Source organism: Penicillium brevicompactum (genome assembly GCF_028827555.1).
Source record: "Penicillium brevicompactum strain IBT 35665 chromosome Unknown utg000002l_segment0_segment0, whole genome shotgun sequence".
NCBI lineage: Eukaryota > Fungi > Ascomycota > Eurotiomycetes > Eurotiales > Aspergillaceae > Penicillium > Penicillium brevicompactum.
The window spans coordinates 2,960,602-2,981,245 of NW_026623205.1; the positions used below are offsets into that span (position 1 = coordinate 2,960,602).

The window sequence follows — 20,644 nt, forward strand, 5'->3', positions numbered from 1 at the left end:
CAGTCTCGGGATGATTTGACCGAGGACAACCGTTTCTCAGATCTCGATTGATCTGGGAAACGGAGAAAAATTACCCTCATCCTGCTCGACTCACACAACCCCTCAAGAGGCGTTGGCTTTGCGGTGCACTGGAGGCTTTCCCAGTGCCATCGTTTTGACAAGGTCGTTTCAACACTTGATCCCATACGCTCATAAGTTTCTGCTTAGAAACATTGGGAATTATACCTTGTATACAATCCATGTATCAGAATCGATGTACATTTTTTTATTTCATGCAATGATACGATGGTACCCCGTTTTGATTGGACTACTGCTGTAATGATAATCAACAATACTGACCTCGGGAGTAACGATGAGAAATGGAGTTACAGTGTATATCAATTCTCTGTATCAGGTAGAAATATGGTATCTTTTAGGGCTTGATGACAACCTTGGAACGTTACCGCATTTTTATGCGAACCCTGATCCAAGTCGATGTAAGCTAGGGATATCCAATTGCAGTCACTGATGTGAATTTGAATGTTATTGAAAAACTATCGACTATCTTCGAAAATTGAAAATTGAGAATGCAGACAAGATCAATCTAGAAAGGATAAAAAAGCCTCATCCCTCCAACTCAGATCTCGCGTTCAATGCATCGACCCTCAAAATTCCATGTGCTTCTTCTGGAATTCCAGCTCAGCAGTCAGGTTGGGGAGGATGTGCTCTCCAATGCAAGTGTTGGGAGGCCGCTTCGCATCCTTACCTCCAGCGAATCGGAAGTCGTAGTCAAGAATGAGACGACTGAGGATTGTCTTGGTGGTGTTGGCTGCAAAGAATCGACCAGGGCAAGTCTGACGTCCGTATCCGAATCCCATGTTTGTAGCAGTGACAGTCACAAAGCCGGATGGGGCATTGGGAGCCGAATCCTCCTTGTTGTCAGTCTGATCGATCAGAGCGGATTTGGCAAGTTCGGGAGACAGGGCGTAGCGATCCTTGGGGTCCTTGCACCAGCGGAAACCATCGAAGGCGAGGGGATTCTGGACGAAGGTCGGATCCCTGCTGATTGCGCCTGCGGGAAAACATATGTGAACACCCTTAGGAAGGACGACGCCGTCATGAAGCGTGACGGGTGACATAACTTTGCGGTGGAAGGACACTAAATATACGAGGTTAGATCTCTGGATAAAATGACGAGACACTCAAGGGTTTGAGCGCACAAAGTCCTAGACTGGCTTTGATCGAAGTCTCGATACTTACAATCACCCGGCGGCGCGAAACGCTGAGACTCGCGCAGGAAACTATCCAATCGAACCTGGTCCAAGAATGCAGCCTGTGTACCCAAGTGCCAGCCATCAGGCAGAGTACGGTGAATCTCTTCACGCAGAGGCTCGAGATACTCAGGCCTGGAAATCAAATCGAAGGTCGCGTGGCACAAAGCCATGGTGCTGGTGTGTGTAACCGCCAAAGCTACCAGCAGTAACATGTGCTGAGAGATTTCAGCGGCCGGAAGAATTTCACCTTCTTCCACGCCAAGATCCAAGAACCATTGCAAAAAATCATCCGGCTTGGTGTAACCAGGGTCATTTTCCTCCGCTGCCCGTCTGCGCTCATTGACAATCGGGGAGAAGAGACGTTTTGCCAGACGCACACTCCTGGACATTTCCCAAGTTGAAGGGAGGAAGGGAGCAACCAATGGACGAAGGTATTTGGGGATGGGCCGCAAGACGACCATAGTGATACCAAGACAATGGGCGTAGCCGACGGAGGCCTTGAGCCATTCTTCGTTGTGCCGAAGAGCATCACCGACCATGACACGCGCCGACGAAAGGCCAATAAGACGATTGAACAGGTCATTCGGGTTGATGGTGATCCATTCGTTTTCTGAGTAGTGAGTTTCCGTTAGTATTGTCCCTGCGAGGTGTCTGGTGGTATGTGTGTTTCATGTATCTTACTTTCGGTTTCCGGCAAGACGGTACTGAAAGCCCTAACCAGCTCATCGATCACCCGGGGTACAAGACGACCTGTTGAAAAAATGATAAGTTTAGAGTTCTTCAAACGTGTAGTTAATCAAGGAGAGGCTGTCGTACTCAGACTGGGCGTCAAACGCTTGCGGATCGTGTCAGACACCAAGGTGGTGTTGAGCAAGATATGGGTGTAGTCGCCAAGTGCGTTCTGTTGACTGATTAGTACTTGGAAGAGGAGTTTGATTCCACGAGAAGGAGTGAACTGACTTCGTATTGAGCATCCAGAGAGCTGATCTTTGAAAGATTCAAATGCCGAAGGTCCTTCTGATACTTCATGGGCAGAACGTAGACCTCTCCGTCACTTGTGATCATTCGAAACATGCGGTCCTTGTACTAAACAGGGCGTCAGTAGCCATTGAGCCATTAAGCCATGGTGACTCTGAACATACCTTGTAATATCCAGCTTCGATCATAGAGATGGCGTAAGGGTAGTAGAGGATTCGGTTGACAAAGTCCGGCAACCAGTTTGAATACCTGACGGTGGGGACATTCTTGATAGTGGGAGGTGCAAGCAGTCGCAGCAGATGAATCAGGAATACTCCAATGATAGCCACAAGCAACATGTGCTCCTTGACCACCTGCAAGGTGTCGTAGACCATGGAAAAAGACATGGTTGCGGAAGAGTGTATGAAGAAGAAAAGGGAAGAGAAGGAAGAAAGAGGAAGAAAGAGGGAGAGAGAAAGGGAGTGAGGAGAAAAGAAGGCAAGAAAAGGAAGAGAGAGGCAGAGAGGGGAGAGAACACAGAGTTGAAGGGACTCGCCGACCTCAAAGAAATCGATACAATACTATCCGGATTTTGAGAATCGGCGCGATCTCGTGAAAAGCAGAGGAGTCAAGAAGGGGAAGCGTACCACACATCGGATAGTATCAGACAATCCTCGTTTGCTACGTCTAAACGGATCCGTTTGAAGGTTTCAGCATTGGATATTATTCAAGGTCGTCCATTTCCCTTTTTGTTTTTTGCTATATACAGAACGCCTGGCTCAGATGCAAGTAGACATAAATCATTCAAGGCCAACCCAATCACCGTCACCTTCATCGCCATCAGCCATCTCTTCATCGACTTCGGCATCCTCAGTTTCCATAGCCAAGAGAGCACTGCTTTGCTTCTTGTTTGCAAGAACAGGCTTGGAAAGCAGATAGTTGAGGTTGTAGAGGTTCTTCTCGGTCAAACGCTTCAAGTTCTCACGGATGTCGTCGACGGCGCGCTGCACAGCACGGAGTTCAGGTGCGAATTGGCCAGTGTTCTCCTTGAAGTAACGACCGTGGCTACTGAACAGAGACTCAATCCACATGAGGTTGAACTCGAGATGAGGTGTCTCCTCGGCGGCATGTGCAACGAATCGGAGCAGACGAGGAAGATAAACTGAGGGCACAGACCGCACCACATGGGGAATATCTGACGGAGGGATCGCTTCGTATACAACGCGCAGAAGCTTTTGCTCGTTCAATCGGAAGGCCATGATGAGGGCTTTGAGGAAGGTGTTCTCCTCGTCTACGGTGCCGGATGCCGCGGCATCCTTGGCAGCATCTAGCGTAGCAATGATGCTCGACGGTGTGATGGTGATATCCAAATCATAGGGATCAAAGACGAAGTCAGTATCCAAACTGTAGATAAGCAGTCCCTCGGTAGAGGCGGCACAGAATGATCGTCCAGTCGGCGCGAAATCAACAGATGTGACGCGCACCTCCGGGCGAGTAGTGCGCGCACCAGCATCGCCTCGCTTCGCACCGGGAAGAGTGCGGTCGACACGTTCCTCGTGATCGGAGGCCTCGCCGGTCTCGTCGATCAGAGCACGGGGACCGGCCTCAGTTAGGTCTCGACTGTTCAGGATTTCCTGAGTACCATCAATCGAGGTGTTGACGGAAACAGTGAATTTCTTGATCAATGACCCAGTGGTAACATCATACAAGCAGATATACTTGCTGTTACCACCAGCCAGGATACAGCTACCGTCAGCGCTGTAAGTAATGCGGTTGAAAGATTTAGTGCCTGCGGCATTGGCCGCAGTGCGGCGGTCAGCCACCCGTCGTCCTCCGGAGACGTCACGGCGACCGTCGACGCCTCCCCTGCTGTACAGCGTCTTCGACTGACCAGAAGGAGAGCTGGCCGTCTAGCGTGGATGCAGCAACTTGCTGTCCATCTGGGCGGAAAGCCACGCTAAGGATGTCTGACATAAGTTGAAGCGGCTCACTGGTTTGTGAGCGACCGAAAATACTCCAAATGCGAACAGTGTGATCCCAACTTCCACTGACGAGGTGGTTGCCATCGGCAGCGAAACCAAGACTGGATACTGGTCCCTCGTGACCGGAAAGTTGGTCAAGCAATTGACCAGTCTGCACGGACCAGACGTGAATATCGAAGGAGTCTGGTGAGCCAGCGCAGACCACTTCTCCACTGGGGTCAACGGCCAATGAGCCGAAAGACAGTCGGGAGGGTGCGGTGAAGGTTCGGAAATTACGGTAGCGGATGAGATCCCAGGCGCGGATGGAGCCATCCAAAGATGCCGTGAACAGAACACTTCCCTTCTTGGCGAACTGACATGCGGTCACTCCACTGGTGTGTTCTGTGAATGTGACGATGCAGAAGCCGGACTTGACATCCCAAACCTTGATCTTGCCATCGTCGGCTGCTGTAATAATTTTTGTACCGTCTGGTGAGTATGCAAGAGCATTCATGGAATCCAGGTGTCCTTGCTGCTTCAGAATGTAGGACTCAGACTGCCACTCCCAGACCAAGAGTTGACCGTGCTTTGACGATCCGAACGCAAGCCATTCGCCTGACTTGTTGATAGTCACAACATCAATGTTGCTTTGTGATACACTAATAATTTGTGAGTGAGTGTCGCATGGACGGAGTTGATAACAAAAGTACCTGAGCAAATGGATCATGTTGAACTCGGGCAGATCGTAGAGTCCGAATAGGCCGTTGGAAAATCCTACTACCAGAAGATTTGATGGCGCATGGAAGGCAGCGCAGTTCACCTTAGCATCATTTTGCATGAAGAAGTCTTTTTTGACGATTCTCCACCGAGCGTCGGAGATATCCTCCATAGTTTCCTCGTCCTTTTTTGTGACATATTCCCAGCGGAATAGCGCACCGTCTTGGCTGACAGTGTAAATCTGTGGGTATGATCAGTATATAGTTCTCATGAAGCGGAACTTTCCTAGCAAGACCTACCGCCTCTTGTGCTGCATTGAAATAAGCTCCAACCACGCCCTGTCGATGTCCGGCCAAGGTCGTGGGCTCGAATCCTTCTTCCGGGTCCATGCTCCATACTCGGGCCGTCAAATCCTTCGCAGCAGTGAGCAAAAAGCGTGAGTCGCTAGACCATTCGACATTCTGGATGGTGTCGAAGTGGGCGGCAAGATCGCGGTGTAGAACGAACGGCGCAAACTCAATCTCGCCATTGGTTTCGGTGCCAGGCGTAGAGGGGGGTTTGCCAGATTTGCAGGCGTCGGCCTACACCAACGGCAAAGTGCCGGCCGGAGGGAGAGAATTTAAGTGCCGACACTCGTCCCTTGAAAGAGAAGTGGTGGATGGCGATGCGCCGGTGGAAGTTGGTCAGAATTGCGCGCCCATTCTCATCAACGGTCAGCAGGAGATTTCCCTTGGGCGAAAGGTCGAGACGGTCGATATTCGTGCGATGCGAAAACGGCAAGGTGTAGGAGGTATTTCTTTGTGGGCAATTGTAAGCCAAGTGTTCCAATGCTGCGCAAGAAGGACATATGGAACCTACTGGACCAAGTCAAACACCGAGACTCGATTGCCTACTGGCGATAGCAAGCATGTTCCATCGGGAGTGAAGAGAAGATTTCCTTTGCGATAGACGGTCCCCAAAAGGTTGGAGAACTAAATTTGACCATGTTAGTCTCTGTAAAATTGAGCAATAGTCTGCTAAACAGGAGATTCCCCTGTACAGCACGAAGCCACTCACCTTGAAGTCTGTCTTCATTTTTACAGTCGGCGATCTCAACGATCAAAAAAGTTAAGAGATAATTCAAAAGCTATGATAAGCGGATCATCTATGCTCCTGTTCCGGACTCAAACAGGACTAGCGACCCACGCTAAACCCAGATAGGCAAGGCGAGGTATACTCCAGAAAACGAAAGGAGATTCAGGGGGAAAGCAGCGACGGGCAATTCGAGCAGTCCGATTTCACGACCGTTCCTCCTTTTCCCTATTTCTTTCCTCCTCCAGACCTGCTGCTCTTCCGTCTGGTCTCATTCTTCAGGGGCTTCTTCATCTTCTTTTTTGTGTTCATTCTGAATTGTTTTTAATTCCCCCCCTAAGCCCACCATGTCGACTACGGAAACCGCCACGCCCATTGGCATTGCCAACGTGAGTCTGATGTCTTTTTTGAACCTCTAGCAACTCCCAACTGACGTGACATCTATTCTTTTAGCTCCCCAACCAGCGGTGTGTACCTTCCGATCGGTGATAACGAGGCAAACGAGGGAAGATTCTAATCAAGCTATACAGCCACAAGATCGTCGCGAAGCGGGGAGCGGCTTTCACTATTATGGTGCGTTTGACACTGGAGCTAAGGCCTGAGCGTTCTGCTGCTAACCCGTGCTTCAGGTTGCTGGAGAGTCCGGACTGGGAAAGACGACCTTCATCAACACCCTTTTCTCCACCACCATTAAGAACTACGCCGACCACAAGCGCCGTCACCAGAAGCAGGTTGACCGCACCGTTGAGATCGAGATCACCAAGGCTGAGCTCGAGGAGAAGTTCTTCAAGGGTAGGAGCCAGAACCCCCGCCCGAGGGGGTGTTTTCGAAAGTTTGGGTAGCTGATCGTGATCAATTCATTAGTTCGCCTTACCGTTATTGATACCCCTGGATTCGGAGACTACGTGAACAACCGTGACTCGTGGCAACCAATCATCGAATTCTTGGACGACCAGCATGAGTCCTACATGCTCCAGGAGCAGCAACCCCGCCGAACTGAGAAGATTGACATGCGTGTCCACGCATGCTTGTACTTCATCCGACCCACCGGACACACCTTGAAGCCCCTCGATATTGAGGTGATGAAGCGCTTGAGCTCTCGCGTCAACTTGATTCCCGTTGTCGCCAAGGCCGATACCCTGAGCCACGGCGACCTGGTCCGCTACAAGGAGAGAGTAAGTGGAATGGATATGGGAATTGGGAGGATTTGGCTAACACCAAGTTAGATCCGCGCTGTTATCGAGGCCCAGGGCATCAAGATTTACTCCCCACCTGTCGAGGAGGACGACGAGCACGCCGCTTCCCACGCCCGCAGTCTCATGGCTGCTATGCCTTTCGCCGTCATCGGTTCCGAGAAGGACGTTCAGTCCAACGACGGTCGCGTCGTCAAGGGTCGTCAGTACGCTTGGGGTGTTGCCGAGGTGGAGAACGAGGACCACTGTGATTTCAAGAAGCTCCGCTCGATCCTCATCCGCACCCACATGCTCGACCTCATTCACACCACGGAAGAATCGCACTACGAGGCCTACCGTGCCCAGCAGATGGAGACCCGCAAGTTTGGCGAGGCTCGCCCACGCAAGCTCGACAACCCCAAGTTCAAGGAGGAAGAGGAGACCCTGCGCAAGCGTTTCACCGAACAGGTCAAGGTCGAGGAGCAGCGTTTCCGCCAGTGGGAGCAGAAGCTCATCTCGGAGCGCGACCGCCTCAACAAGGATCTCGAGGCTACTCACGCTGCGTATGTTCTGGACCGTCTGGCGAAATGTTTACTTGCTGACCGATTACAGGATCAAATCACTCGAGCAAGAGATCGAGGGTCTGCAGGGCTCCAGCACCCGCAGCCACGGACGTCGTTAAGATGTTGTGTTTTTGTCGGGCGTCTGCCTGGATTCTTCAAAAGGGGATTGGTCGAATCACGGTCATGTTTTTCTGTTCTGTTTGACTACCCTACGTCTTGCCGTTCGCGCTTGGGAGCACCTCCGTCCTGGGGGGGCTGGTTCTTTTTTCTGTTATATCCATTTACCGCTGGTAGCTAGCGATGGTGTGTCTACAACCTTGATAATACCTTCTTCTGTATTCCGTAGCGTGAAATACAGTATTAATTTCTTTTGGGCAAATATTGGTTATTGCATGGAAATAGTAAGAGTAGCGCATGAGACGTATTGGATCTAGAAAAAAGCGGACTTTAGCTTCGAACTCCGAGCTCCCGCAGTCCAGCTTCAATTTCTCCCCTACAACTTGGCCATGCCCCGGACAATATTTCCAACCCGGCATATCCATACTTTAAAAACGCATAATGGTAAGCTCAAACTCTGGACGTCTATTGAATTACCCCTGACACCTTTAGGCCCCGTCAATGCGGTGACCTATTCAAACGCCGGCGGCACCTACGTCCTCACGGGCTCCTCAGACAGAGCCGTGCACCTGTCGCGCGCAGTTCCAAATAATTCCAATAGCGCAAACCCAATCGAGACAACATCCCCGATTCAGAAATACGAAGCACACGGCTATTCAGTCCTCGATGTCGCCGTCGCAACAGACAATGCCCGCTTCGCAAGCGTAGGAGGTGATCGCCAGATGTTCCTCTGGGACGTGGAACAGGGAATTACAATTAAACGCTGGTCTGGACACAACAGCCGCATAGAAGCGGTCCAATTCGCCGGCGAAGGCGACTCGGTCGTTGTCACTGGTATGTCGCCCTGCTGATCACACGGTGCAGTGCGCCTCAGCTAACGCCCACTCAGGCAGCGCCGATACTACCATCAATCTATGGGATACTCGCGCTTCATCTTTCAAGCCTATTCAGACTCTTGCCGATGCTACGGATACGGTTTCATCACTTCATGTTCATGGACCGACTTACTCGATCGCTAGTGGTAGTTATGATGGCCATGCGCGCGTTTATGACGTTCGTACAGGCAAGATGACTGTCGATGTTCTGGCTCACCCGGTTACAAGTGTTCGGTGCTCGGATGACGGGAATGCGCTCTTGGTTTCTACACTGGATGGCCATATACGGATGCTAGACCGGTTAGACGGCAAATTGCTGAATTCCTTTGGGGGCGCAGCGCGCCCTGGGATGACGATATCCAAACTTGCGTATCGGAATAAAGAGTTGAGAGTTCGCTCCGTCTTCGCACAGGGTGATGCTGTTGTTTTGAGCGGGGGTGAGGCTGGTGAGGCTGGGGCTGGAGCCTTTGCTTGGGATGTCATTAAGGGGGAGGTCATTGCAGCCGTCCCTGTTGGAGAGAAGGTGAAGGCTGTGAGCTGTGTTGCATGGAATGAAAAGGGGGAGACTGGGCCGCTGGTTGTTCTGATGGTACGTGCTTCATCATTCTTCTAGGGAATACCGTGTGCTAACTGCTTCTAGGTACGGTCAGAGTCTATGGCTGATTTGCGTCAATTATTTGACAATGCGCTTCTGCAACAGCAACATTGCTCCCAATTCTGGTACTCCGTACTCGAAATCTCTACACCATGGCTGTCTTTCACCGCTACCTGATGCTACGACTCAGTTCATCATGGCCTCAACGGCTAATCGAAGTTTGTTACCGCAGTGCTATTGAATGTGTCCCCTGGAGAGGATCCAATTTCATACACATCCGATTGGAGTACAATAGTTTCGCTCAGCAAGCATTAGGTGGACGCACTATACCCCTGCGGACTCCGGGCCCGGGCCCGAAACATACTTGTCACATTAGATTAAGTCTCCATATACCCGCATATCTATATCAATAAAGTGAGGCGCTCGATCTATTGGATGAGAACATTGGAGAGAGCTTGCATTAAACTCGATGCTAATCCAGAAATGAACTATCCCGGGCCCCGTGCCCCGTGGTAGTTCATCTCTCAATGCATTGTCCACCCACTCCATACTCAAGAATCTAAAAGTACTCAGTCATACGGAGTACTGTATTATCAATATCAAGCACCTGGACTGGATAGAAATCTCTTGTACGGAGTGCTCCGTATGATACTTATCGATGCCACCTGGGCACCAGGGCACCAGTGTCATGAATGCACCCGTGGACGCTGTAGATAAGCTGATCAGATCAGCAATGGGAAAACGACATCGGGAGTAATTCAATGTGATTACCTATACTTATACATCTAGGATGGTTACTATATCACCAGATGTGTTGAAACTTCAAGTTGTATGCGATGGAAATTGTTGAACAAGCACGATTTCACTATCTGACCTATAAACGAAAGCGAGTCAATCTCAACCAAAACAGCAGCATTAGAGTATACTAGCAAGGAGATAAAGGAAAAAGAAAAAAACCAGACTTCTACTTACCTTTTACTCGACAGCGATCTCAACTACTCGCCGCGAACTACAGAGCGAGGTCCGGCACATACGCACCCAAGCACTGGCGACAAATACAGTCATCGTGAGTGGTAAAAAGCCGGACCCAGAGCGCACGCATGATAACCTCGTGACGATTATCAGAGGCGGGATCCTTTATCTTCCAAGAAAGCTGCTGTAACTCTGTACGCCTGGCATCATTCTCGACTTCCTCCTCTTCCTCATCGGAGAAGCGCAAGGTAAGACGACCTATATGCATAGCAAGCATGTTGAACATCTTCATCAGGTAGGGGAGAACTACCTCGGAAGCCAACCTATCAGCTACCTCTAGGAGAAGGGTTGAGATGTTCTCGCACTTTTGTGGGAAGCATTTCAATGCGTCGTTGGAGGGATCCGCGATCAAGGTCCACATGGATAGAGTATGGCTAATGCGTCTCAGGTCTATTTTTGTTTTCGCAGCGCCTCGGCCCCCGGTGTCGCCGGTGGCTAGTGTTACGAGCTCTTTGACGAATGCAGCGCGATCCTCTGGGAAGTTCTTGATCACGGTCTCTTTCAGTTCTGCGTCCATAATGATGGGTAAATTTAGTAGGCACATGGGTTGTGGCTTTGTAATTGTGTATGGTGGTGACTGTGTGTGTTAGTTCCAAGTATTGCTGGCTGTAGTCAGTAGATTTGATTGGGAATGATGATATCTTGACTGGGAGCTGTGAGGGATATTTATACTGGTCAATTTGAGATGAGGTGAAGAGTACAATGTGTTGTTTGCTTACAAAGGGAAAGGAGCTGGGCAAAAAGATTTATTAGACCTCAAGGCCAGGTACTCCTAAAGGTAGGTAACAAAGCCATATAGGGCTACAAAGAGTGCAGGCAGCCGAGCCCTTTGTTCATTCTCCGCTATGATATAGACAACATAAGCCCGCTTAGCATTGTCTGGGGTCATTTGAGACCAAGATTTGGAAGACATACAGTTAAACCTTCATAGATAATATCTAGATGAGTGGATGTAGCTGAGCTGATGCCCAGGTGCTAATCCTCGCCTCCGGCATGGTGCTTATATGTATCTATTGGAACGAGGATCTAACCAGACCATCCATCTCCATGAAATTAGATGAGCTTTTAACCCTTTGGTTCTAATGTCTCCATACTTTCTGTATATTCAGGAATTCAAAATGGTTCCAAGGTTTATTCTAAATCACTAGGCTCAATATATCCCAGACTCCCGACGTATGGATCTGTCCCAAGATTAGACTTGAAAGCCTGATATGACATATAACAGTAGATCGTTGGACCCTCCAACCCAAAATGTGTATAGAGAAGTAACAAAGTATACGTGAGACTGAGAGCAGCACATTGAGGCAGGTTCATAGAAACCTTGGAACCTAAGAAAGGTCATAACAATAAGCTTATCGGCCCACTACGATAAGCCCCGTTGAAGCCGTTGAACGTCATTTGAAAATTTGCACTGTTTGTTTCATTACATAAGCATGCCTCGAATCCACCGAAGCTAGTCAAAAGCCCGTGCTACACATGTTCATCACATCATTGCCGATCATCTGTGCGCAACTCAGCAACGGCCCTCATCAACTCGTGCTCCCCAACAATAATCGTGCCCGCCCGCGCTGTACTCAAGAAACTAATCTCCACCGCCTCCCCCTCCACATTGGCAGGTAGATGGCTGAGCGGGGCTAGATTGTGCGCCGGCGTGGGTTCCGTCAGTCGCGTGCCGAACGACTCGAATAATCGCGGTACCGAGCCTGTTACACTGCTGGCACTGCTGAGGGCGCTGGGACTTGGTGAGTGTAGGGGTCGGGCGGCTTCGGCTAGGCGGCCGGCGACACCGCAGACGATACCGGATGCCTCGAGGGGGAGATCGCGGAGATCTAGAGTGATAGGGATCAAGTGGTCTTCTTTTGAGCCGAGGAGGAGGCCCGAGCCGTCTTCGTAGTCGCCGTGGCGGGCGAAGCGGGGTAAGAGTCGCTTTTCTAGGAGGAGGGAGGCGGCTGGGTCGAGGGATGCTAGGGTTAGGGAGAGGAAGCGCGGGTTGTCTACGACTAGCACGGTGGTGAGGGCGTCGCGGAGAATGGACATGGAGCTCTCTGAGCTGTGGTACTCGTGGTGCGCGGCGCATTGGACTAGTCGGAGGTCTGGGTCGACTGTGGGGGTGATCTGGCGGTTGTGGAGAGTGGCAAAGGTGCGGCTTTGGAGCTCGGCGAGGGTGGAGGGTGGGGGTGTTCGGGGTGGGATGAGATCGCTCAAGCTCTTTTCAATGGTTGGGCTTAGTGGACTGACCAGGACCGCTGTTTCATCGTCGAACTGGAAGCCTCTGGATTCTAGCGCGGTCATCACGCTTCGTTTGCTTTGCTCGGGGACCATGATATAGTCGGAGAAGTAGGTGGAGATGAAGAAGATAGAGCTTTGCCCCCCATTCAGGTTAGTATATAGCGTATGTGGCGCGAGTGACAGGGTTGACATACATTCCTGCCAGCGCGAGCGGGGTGGTCAGATCCAAGACTCGCCTGCCGGCCTCGAGTCCTTCCCCGAGGACTTGCATGACAATGAAGGTCTTGTCACTCACGACCAGGCGAGCTTGCAGGGCGGCATCGAGCTCACCGAGCTCATCTATGACGGGGACAAAGTACTTGTCGAGTAACCGTCTGGGGCATATGATGGAGACCTCGACCGGTGTGATAGAGACATTCATGAATGCCGGCGGCTTGTACTCGTCCGCATCATCCTGAGGAGCATCCTCCAGAGGTGGAGTCTCGTCAAAGATCAAGTTCAACACGGACTTGACAAAGTACGGGTATAGCTCCAAAGGGATGTGCACCAAGGCGACAGGTTCCTCCTAGCCAATTGTTAGAGCTGGGGATTGATTGTCTAGTGACATGACTCACCAGGAAATGCACCTGGGCATCGATCAGGGTGGATTGGTCCATTGTGCAGAGAAGAGAAGAGGGATCTCTCAAGATTAAGCTTAACGGATCATGGCGTCAGTGGCAGATCAGAGCACGAAAGAGACCCGAAAAGAGCAAAGAGTCCAACTTTTCAACTTCCACTCTCGCTTTGCAACGGAGAAGCTCTCTCTCTTCTCTCTCTTTTCTTATCCAGCGAAATGACAAATTTCGAGTGCTACACTCCACAGCTTATCATCTCCGCTCTCGCACGGACGCACTTCTTTTTTTTGTGGGGGCCTTTTCTTTTTTTCTTTTTCTTTTTTCTTTTTCTTTTTTTCTCTTCACTTCTTCTCTTCTTCTCTTTCTCTGCTGCACTCTGGTTTGAGCAAGTATGACTCGGTGGCTCATCTCGGCCTTGGACCTTATCATTTAGTTCCTGCACCCCGCTTTTTGTGCTTTTGTCGAATTAGCTTCCGATAGGGTAACATGAAAACGCCTCAATAAATGACTATATTACTATATTTCGAGTTTTTTGCTCTGCCGCTCTAACAGCTCCATATAAATATTGAGATCACCTGCGATCTTGATAAGCCTCGATCTATAGCTAGCGAGCTTGGCGTCGGCCGTTTGAATAAGGTAAGCCGTGAACCTCGGGTGTTCCGGAAATGGGGGTGATTTGATCAACACCCCATGGACCTGCCTGGGCTTTACATGTAAGCCCAGGAGAATGATCGATTAGTCAGACCATTCGCTACTAGTTGACTCCCAACCTTGGAAGTTGACTACAAGACCGTTCGCATCAATGCTCAGTGCCAAAGACTACGGATAAGATTGTTGACCACGAAGCTCGAGTATGCCCCCTTGCATGAGGCCCGGAAACGGGGAAGGTCGACATTCCACCCCTCAAGTCCTGCAAAACATTCTTCACCAGGGAACTCAACAGGGAACTTCCCAGGCGTGGCTCCCCTTGGGGTGATACGGTTCCTGAATGAAGGCACCAATGACAGCCCTGAACCGAGGGCGACTTCCACCGCATCGAGGAACATACCCAGGCCCCTGGTGCAGATCGATACGGACATCTTTGTTTACTACGCAATACTTAAAATGATTGGCATTTTCCTCGCCGGCGATTTCTCCCCCATCCCGACCTGTCGACACTAATTTGTTCTATTTTTTTTTGTTCTTCTGTTTGCTTTGCTACAGTCTTTTAATCCGGTTGAGTCGTTCTTCAACCCGATTCATCGGCAAACACGCTCTTTTGGAGGATTTAACTATCCTTTCTAGCCGATTGATCGTCACTCGTTTAGGTAAAACATGACCAAGTTGAGCTTTTTGGCTTTGGCCGCCGCGGCTGGCCTGGCCGTCGCGAAGGATGTGTACTTGGATTGGAACGTCACCTGGGTCAACGCCGCGCCTGACGGCTTTGAGCGCCCGGTCATTGGTATCAATGGCGAGTGGCCTTGTCCCCAAGTAGATGTCACTGTGGGTGACAATCTCATTGTCGATGTTTACAACGGTCTGGGCAACGAGTCTACCGGTATTCACTGGCACGGTTTCCACCAATATGCCACCGCGATTATGGACGGATCTTCTGGAGTGACCCAATGCTCAATTCCTCCTGGCTCAAAGATGACATATCAATTCAACATCAACCAAACCGGATCGTACTGGTATCACTCCCACGACATGGGCCAGTACCCGGACGGTTTCCGTGGTCCTCTGATTGTTCACGACCCCAATGCTCCATTCCACTACGATGACGAGTTCACCCTCACCTTGACCGACTGGTACCACCAGCAGATGCCAGAGCTCCTCAACGCATATGAGTCCGAGCAGAACCAGGCAGCCTTCCATGGCCGGGAGCCTACTCCCAACTCGGCCTTGATCAACGACGCAATTGATACCAAGATCAAGGTCTTGCCAAACAAGACATATCTAGTGCACATTATCTGCATTGGAAACTTCCCCGGTCACACTTGGGTGATCGACGGTCATGAGATGACTGTTGTCGAAGTTGATGGTGTCTACACTGATCCCTACCCTGCTGGAGACAAGTTCCTGCGTGTTGCAACCGGACAACGTATGAGTGTCTTGATTCACACCAAGTCAGACACGAGCAAGAACTTTGCTATCTTCGATACCATGGATGTCAACATGATGTTCTTCTATGAGCACAGTACTCCTCCCCCCGGATACAACCCTAATGCCACTGCTTGGTTGGTCTATGACGAGGCGAAGCCTTTGCCCGCGCCTCCCTCATTCGCTGGATTCGACAACTTTGTCGATGATGTCGCGCTGGTGCCCGCTGATCACGAGCCTCTGCTCCAGCCCGTCAACCACCAAATCATCATTGACACTGCCTCCGCAGAGATCAACGGTATCGCTCGCTTCACAGTGAACAACAACACCTACCTTCCCCCAAGGTTCCCACCTTGTACACTGCCAACACCGTCGGTACTGAACTTGCCTCCAACCCAGAAGTGTACGGCCAGGTCAACCCCTTCGTGCTGAAGTATGGGGAGGTTGTTGAGATTGTGATCAACAACCACCACCCCAACCTTCACCCATGGCATTTGCACGGTCACCATTTCCAGGTTCTGCAGCGATCTGCAGTCGATGGTGGCTTCTACAACGGACTCTACAGCAACGTTTCTCAGACCCCAATCAAGCGTGACACAATCATGGTTCAGAACAACGGTCACACCGTCCTCCGCTTCCGCGCCGACAACCCCGGTGTTTGGCTGCTCCACTGCCACATCGAATGGCACGTCGAAGCTGGTCTCGTGGCCACTATCATTGAAGCCCCGGAGACATTCCAAACTTCTCTCCAAGCACCTCCCAACAGTCACTACAAGGTCTGCGCTGCCTACCCCAGCCGGACCTCTGGTAATGCGGCTGGGAACCAGGGTCTCGACATGACAGGTCTCAACACCCAGGTTGAGGAAGGCAGCGATGGTGCTTTGTACAAGGGCAAAGTACAGAGCGAGGCTGTTCCTGCTGCTTCTTCTGCCGCGAAGCCCTCCTCCAAGGCTTCCACGACCACCACCAGGACCCCTGCAGCCCAGCCTACTGCCCCCGCGGCCCAGCCCACCACTCCGGCCCAAGCTCCCGCCCCCGAGCCGGCTGCGCCCCAGCCTGCGCAGTCTGCCGCCCCTGCGCCTCCGGCCGACCAGTTGGTCCCTACCGTCCCCACTCCGTCTCCATACAACCCTGGTTGGTACCAACAGACAGAGCCTCAACACAATGATGAGGGTGTTCAACCAGGTTCCGATAACAACGCGGGACACTGGCCTCAACCACATGGAGATCCTTGGACTCTCCCTAATATCCAAGGTGGCCACCATGCCGACACCGACGACTCAGGGTAAGCTCATCCTGAAATCCACTCAAATGTGCGCAACTGACATTCTTTTAGTTCTGATCCCTTCGACATCTTGTCCGGCTTCTCGCAGTTCGGGGGCGGATATTAGACTCCCCTCTCGCGGCTATATACAGAAAGCCCCTTTAGTTTTCATTGCAATATAATTGTACTTTTTTTTCCACATTGGTTCTCTTGTCCCAGAAGTTGTACATGCTCCCATGACGTATAAACATCCCATCTATGGATTTGCAAATCGTCCCGCTCCCCAACCTTGGAACACCACGTCCATGACAGCTTCGTTAGGAGTCGATGGTAAATTCTGACGATTTATTCAACAATTGGAAAACATTTGTTTCGCATCTTGGTCTCCCAATATTGTTTACGTCTACCAATTCGCACTATGTCGACCGAATTCTTTTGCTGCTCAGATATTCATCCTCCCTACGAAGGATTAGGTTATGAGGTCCATAAGCTCAATGAGTTTATCAAATGGGCAAAGACTACCCTCCCAGGCCCCTACGAGACCAATCCCCGCGAACCAGCATTCATCATCGAGCTACAGCAGCGCAATTCGAGCTCAATACTTCCCCCTCGATATTTCATCCCAATCGAGCACCACTTCAGACACGACAGGTTTCAGGAAATACGCAAAGCTTCTGTGGAAGAAAAATTCCAGCTTGTAGCTTCGTGAGTTTTTGCATCTGATCTTTGAAATTTGTTGCCCTCATATACTCATATCGTCTAGTTCCAGACAAGACCTGAAATGCGATCATCACAACATGTACTTTTCTATCATGCGCCATGAGCGGAATCACACTGACACTCATTTGCGAGATCATTTTGGCCCCGGTCCGGGTCAATCTAGACTCGGGCATATGAGACAGCTTTTCAGCCGTAGTCCCTCTAGTGTGGATACATCGTCTGCGACTCACGCTTTTGGGCTTTCGTCTCTTATGGCACGGTCTCACAGGCCCTCGTCTTCTGGATCCTCGTCTTATGTACCCTCGCTTCTGGGCTTGTCTTCATTTTCTCATTTTGGAGATTTCGACAAGGATAGTGCTGTGAGCAGCTATACTAGCATTGAAACTTGCAGTGACAGTGCACAAGCAGACGCTGATGCATCCATGCCATCTGGGACTGAACCTACTAGTTCAGATAATGCTGATGATGTGATGCCCCCCCAATTCGGACGAGGCAGAAGCCTCTTGTGAGCCTGACCTGGACGATTCCGATATTCTTACTCCTTTAAGCGACAATGACGAGGCGGAGGCGCAGGCAGAGGGAAATGAAAACAATAAGGACTATTGTGTGGATATTGAAGACACCGGGGCTATGTGCTCGGGGAGTTGCTCTGATGACTATGGCAGCTATGACTATGGGAATGATTTCTGTGGCAATGACTGTGGTGGTTGTGATTTCTCTGATGACTACTGATGGCTACTTAGCTCTACCTTGCTGTTCAATGAACTCAACATAATCAAATAAGATTGTGATAGCTGAAGTTTCTGAATTCAACTCTGAAAAAAGCCACATATTCCCACAGAGCCCAATATTCACTTCTTCAAACACAGGGCACACCAAAGCAGCAATCTAATCGAGTCCCTTGAAAACCTCATCGAATTGCAACTCATTCCAGTGCACATCGGGCTTGAGTCCAGCAAACTTCCAGATACCGTTAACCTTACGGTAATAGTGCTCATTCGTGGCATGTCCGTGACCGCGCAACTTCACAGTCTTCAAGTCAACATCCTCATAGACTTGGTGGGCAGCGCGCAGCTGGTGGTGCCCGATCACTTCCGTATCGGAGATCTTCTCCCACCATGTTTGGCCAAGCAGATGCTGCGTCTTGACGGTTTGGTCACCTAGGAATCCTGGGTGTGTGATCATGGCCATGTATTCATCCGCGGCCATGTTGTCCCATTTCTTCAGACCGACCTTGGTGTAGTCGACCTTCAGGGTTGGGGCGATGATGCCACGAAGGCGATCCCAGTCCTAAACCTTTGTTAGTGATAGGGCTTGTATGGAGATATTGTAGAATTTCTGACCTTGGTGTCATAGCTGTCGGCCCAGTCGAAAACGAGCTTCGAAAGAATGAGGTAGTCTATCGGTGTTAGCTGGAGTACCTCAATCCTTGAAATTGGCGACGAACCTTGGAAGCTGATGTCCAGGTTTGGCTCAGCGGTGTTGTTCTTTACAGCAGGAGACATTTCGATTGATTGTAAGTTACTTGGTGTATCAATAGGTAGGAAGTGCGGATGTGACTTCTGATGTAAGGGATATCAGCCTAGAATTCAGCAACCTCTATCACAGGCGGTCAGTAGGGTATCATACCGCTGTTATTTAACATAGAAATCAACGTGGTTTCTAATGCCTACTACCTTTCTTTCTAGACTACTAACTCACGGCAGAATAAATGTGGAGAATTTGGGGACTGCTAACAGCAAGCTGCCCCGGTGGAACCAGTTTACGGCCCAGTTGGACCCAGATTCCCCGGATTTGGCCTGTTGCCTGCATAGTTCTCCTGCACAGGAACCGTGGAATGCAACCGGGAGCTTCCAATGTGACAGATGGGACCCGTCAATTACCGCATCCGGTAACGAGAGAAGCCAAGAGACTTGGGAATTTCCGTTTGCAAACACCAAGCACACTATACAGCTCAATAACCAATGCCCATTGTGACATTCTGGGTCCATTAAGTAAAACTATTACTATGTATGGCCATATGCGGGAAGCCAAGCTTATTACCTTGCAGTCGGTGTTCATCAAGATGGAACCAAAATAGCGAGCTGAATTCAGAGAGGTAGCAGTTAACGTTCTTGTCAGAAATCGATAGATTCAATATCAAGCTTCTCTGCCCACTTTTTGCGCGAGCTCTTTTGACTCTACACTCGTTCATTCCCACCCGCAAAAAACAATCGCAAAAATGGTCGTCCCTAACCCCAGCGGTACCCAGCTTGAGCTCGCCGGCAAGGTCGCACTTGTCACCGGTGGTGGCCGTGGTATTGGATCCGGTATCGCCCTCGAGCTGGCCAAGAAGGGTGCTTCCGTGGCAATCAACTATGCCAGCAGCTCAAAGACCGCCGACGCAGTTGTGCAGGAGATCAAAGCACAGGGTGTCCAAGGCGCAGCCTTCCAGGCTGACCTGACCAAGGTCGAGTCCATCGCGAGCCTGTTCCGCCAAGTCGTGGAGCACTTCGGCCAACTCGATATCGTCGTCTCCAATGCCGGAACCGAGAAGTTTGTCTCTCTGGCTGACACCACTCTGACCGATTTCAACGATGTGTTTGATCTCAACACCCGTGCTCAGTTCTTCGTTGCGAAGAATGCCTACGATCACATCAGCCCTGGCGGCCGCGTTGTCCTGATGTCCTCTATCGCTGCCGGTGTCGGTGTCCCTGGACACTCCCTGTATGCAGGCAGCAAGAGTGCCGTTGAGGGATTCACTCGCTGCTTCGCTGCTGACTTCGGCAAGAAGAGATGCACGGTTAATGCCATTGCCCCCGCCGGAGTTAAGAGCGACATGTGGATGAGCAACTCGTGGCGCTATGCTCCTGGCTGCGATAAGAACTCTTCCATCGAAGAGATAGAGCAGGCCTTGGCCAATGGCAGTCCCCTCAAGCGTTGCGGTGTGCCTGCGGATATTGGCCGCATTGTGGCATTCTTGGCCAGCCCTGCCGGAGAATGGATCAACGGTAGGTTTTGGAATGTTGCATTTTCAATCTCGAAGGAAACTAACTTTTCTCAGGTCAAATTCTGCCTTGCAATGGTGGAGCTAACATCTAATGGAGTCGGAGATGTTTTGCTGGAGTTGGTTGGGAGTTTCCCGTGGACCTCGTGGCCATCTACAGGGTCTATCGCATGATTTCAAATGTATCGAAAGTTATTTCTATTCTTTGTTTCTAGAAGATTAAAGACATTCAAAGTGATTGCATTCGCATACTATCTTCCAAGAAGAGTGATCGTGCTGGCTTATGTAGACAGCTGAGGTTCCAAGGTTGATTATTCCGTAGGACATGGTGACACGAATGATCAATCAGTCTGAATTGACATCAAACCAGTCCAGTCCGGTACACAATTCCCCCTTATTAATACTTGTCATTCTCCCCTTTGACACTTCTGGATGACAA

General features: G+C 50.5%; 10 protein-coding genes across 10 annotated transcripts; 5 read left to right on the forward strand and 5 right to left on the reverse strand.

The window, feature by feature from the left end:
* Positions 1-644: 644 nt before the first annotated feature.
* Positions 645-2,617, reverse strand: N7506_003795 (cytochrome P450; the record flags this gene model as incomplete). The annotated part of the gene is made up of 6 exons (XM_056953090.1): positions 645-1,138; positions 1,240-1,863; positions 1,935-2,003; positions 2,070-2,154; positions 2,214-2,339; positions 2,396-2,617. 6 exons carry the CDS (start codon positions 2,615-2,617, stop codon positions 645-647), a joined length of 1,620 nt encoding a protein of 539 aa, XP_056814782.1.
* Positions 2,618-3,010: 393 nt separating this feature from the next.
* On the reverse strand, positions 3,011-5,962 carry N7506_003796 (snoRNA-binding rRNA-processing protein PWP2; the record flags this gene model as incomplete). Its single annotated transcript, XM_056953091.1, has 7 exons — positions 3,011-4,076; positions 4,102-4,830; positions 4,882-5,129; positions 5,188-5,469; positions 5,522-5,684; positions 5,747-5,859; positions 5,945-5,962. 7 exons carry the CDS (start codon positions 5,960-5,962, stop codon positions 3,011-3,013), a joined length of 2,619 nt encoding a protein of 872 aa, XP_056814783.1.
* Positions 5,963-6,306: 344 nt separating this feature from the next.
* Positions 6,307-7,813, forward strand: aspC (septin CDC12; the record flags this gene model as incomplete). Its single annotated transcript, XM_056953092.1, has 7 exons — positions 6,307-6,348; positions 6,413-6,426; positions 6,490-6,532; positions 6,589-6,751; positions 6,824-7,134; positions 7,186-7,694; positions 7,744-7,813. The coding sequence occupies 7 exons, from the start codon at positions 6,307-6,309 to the stop codon at positions 7,811-7,813; spliced, it is 1,152 nt and encodes a 383-aa protein (XP_056814784.1).
* A 387-nt stretch (positions 7,814-8,200) lies between these two features.
* N7506_003798 (uncharacterized protein) lies at positions 8,201-9,299 on the forward strand (the record flags this gene model as incomplete). Its single annotated transcript, XM_056953093.1, has 2 exons — positions 8,201-8,645; positions 8,701-9,299. 2 exons carry the CDS (start codon positions 8,201-8,203, stop codon positions 9,297-9,299), a joined length of 1,044 nt encoding a protein of 347 aa, XP_056814785.1.
* A 991-nt stretch (positions 9,300-10,290) lies between these two features.
* On the reverse strand, positions 10,291-10,830 carry N7506_003799 (uncharacterized protein; the record flags this gene model as incomplete). The annotated part of the gene is made up of 1 exon (XM_056953094.1): positions 10,291-10,830. One exon carries the CDS (start codon positions 10,828-10,830, stop codon positions 10,291-10,293), a length of 540 nt encoding a protein of 179 aa, XP_056814786.1.
* Positions 10,831-11,801: 971 nt separating this feature from the next.
* N7506_003800 (ACT domain-containing protein) lies at positions 11,802-13,198 on the reverse strand (the record flags this gene model as incomplete). The annotated part of the gene is made up of 3 exons (XM_056953095.1): positions 11,802-12,675; positions 12,737-13,107; positions 13,157-13,198. The coding sequence occupies 3 exons, from the start codon at positions 13,196-13,198 to the stop codon at positions 11,802-11,804; spliced, it is 1,287 nt and encodes a 428-aa protein (XP_056814787.1).
* Positions 13,199-14,470: 1,272 nt separating this feature from the next.
* Positions 14,471-16,626, forward strand: abr1 (multicopper oxidase abr1; the record flags this gene model as incomplete). The annotated part of the gene is made up of 3 exons (XM_056953096.1): positions 14,471-15,550; positions 15,580-16,520; positions 16,572-16,626. 3 exons carry the CDS (start codon positions 14,471-14,473, stop codon positions 16,624-16,626), a joined length of 2,076 nt encoding a protein of 691 aa, XP_056814788.1.
* Positions 16,627-16,917: 291 nt separating this feature from the next.
* N7506_003802 (uncharacterized protein) lies at positions 16,918-17,208 on the forward strand (the record flags this gene model as incomplete). The annotated part of the gene is made up of 1 exon (XM_056953097.1): positions 16,918-17,208. One exon carries the CDS (start codon positions 16,918-16,920, stop codon positions 17,206-17,208), a length of 291 nt encoding a protein of 96 aa, XP_056814789.1.
* Positions 17,209-18,107: 899 nt separating this feature from the next.
* On the reverse strand, positions 18,108-18,724 carry arp1 (scytalone dehydratase arp1; the record flags this gene model as incomplete). Its single annotated transcript, XM_056953098.1, has 3 exons — positions 18,108-18,509; positions 18,563-18,618; positions 18,667-18,724. The coding sequence occupies 3 exons, from the start codon at positions 18,722-18,724 to the stop codon at positions 18,108-18,110; spliced, it is 516 nt and encodes a 171-aa protein (XP_056814790.1).
* Positions 18,725-19,440: 716 nt separating this feature from the next.
* Positions 19,441-20,379, forward strand: arp2 (hydroxynaphthalene reductase arp2; the record flags this gene model as incomplete). The annotated part of the gene is made up of 1 exon (XM_056953099.1): positions 19,441-20,379. The coding sequence occupies one exon, from the start codon at positions 19,441-19,443 to the stop codon at positions 20,377-20,379; it is 939 nt and encodes a 312-aa protein (XP_056814791.1).
* Between the last annotated feature and the right edge of the window lie 265 nt (positions 20,380-20,644).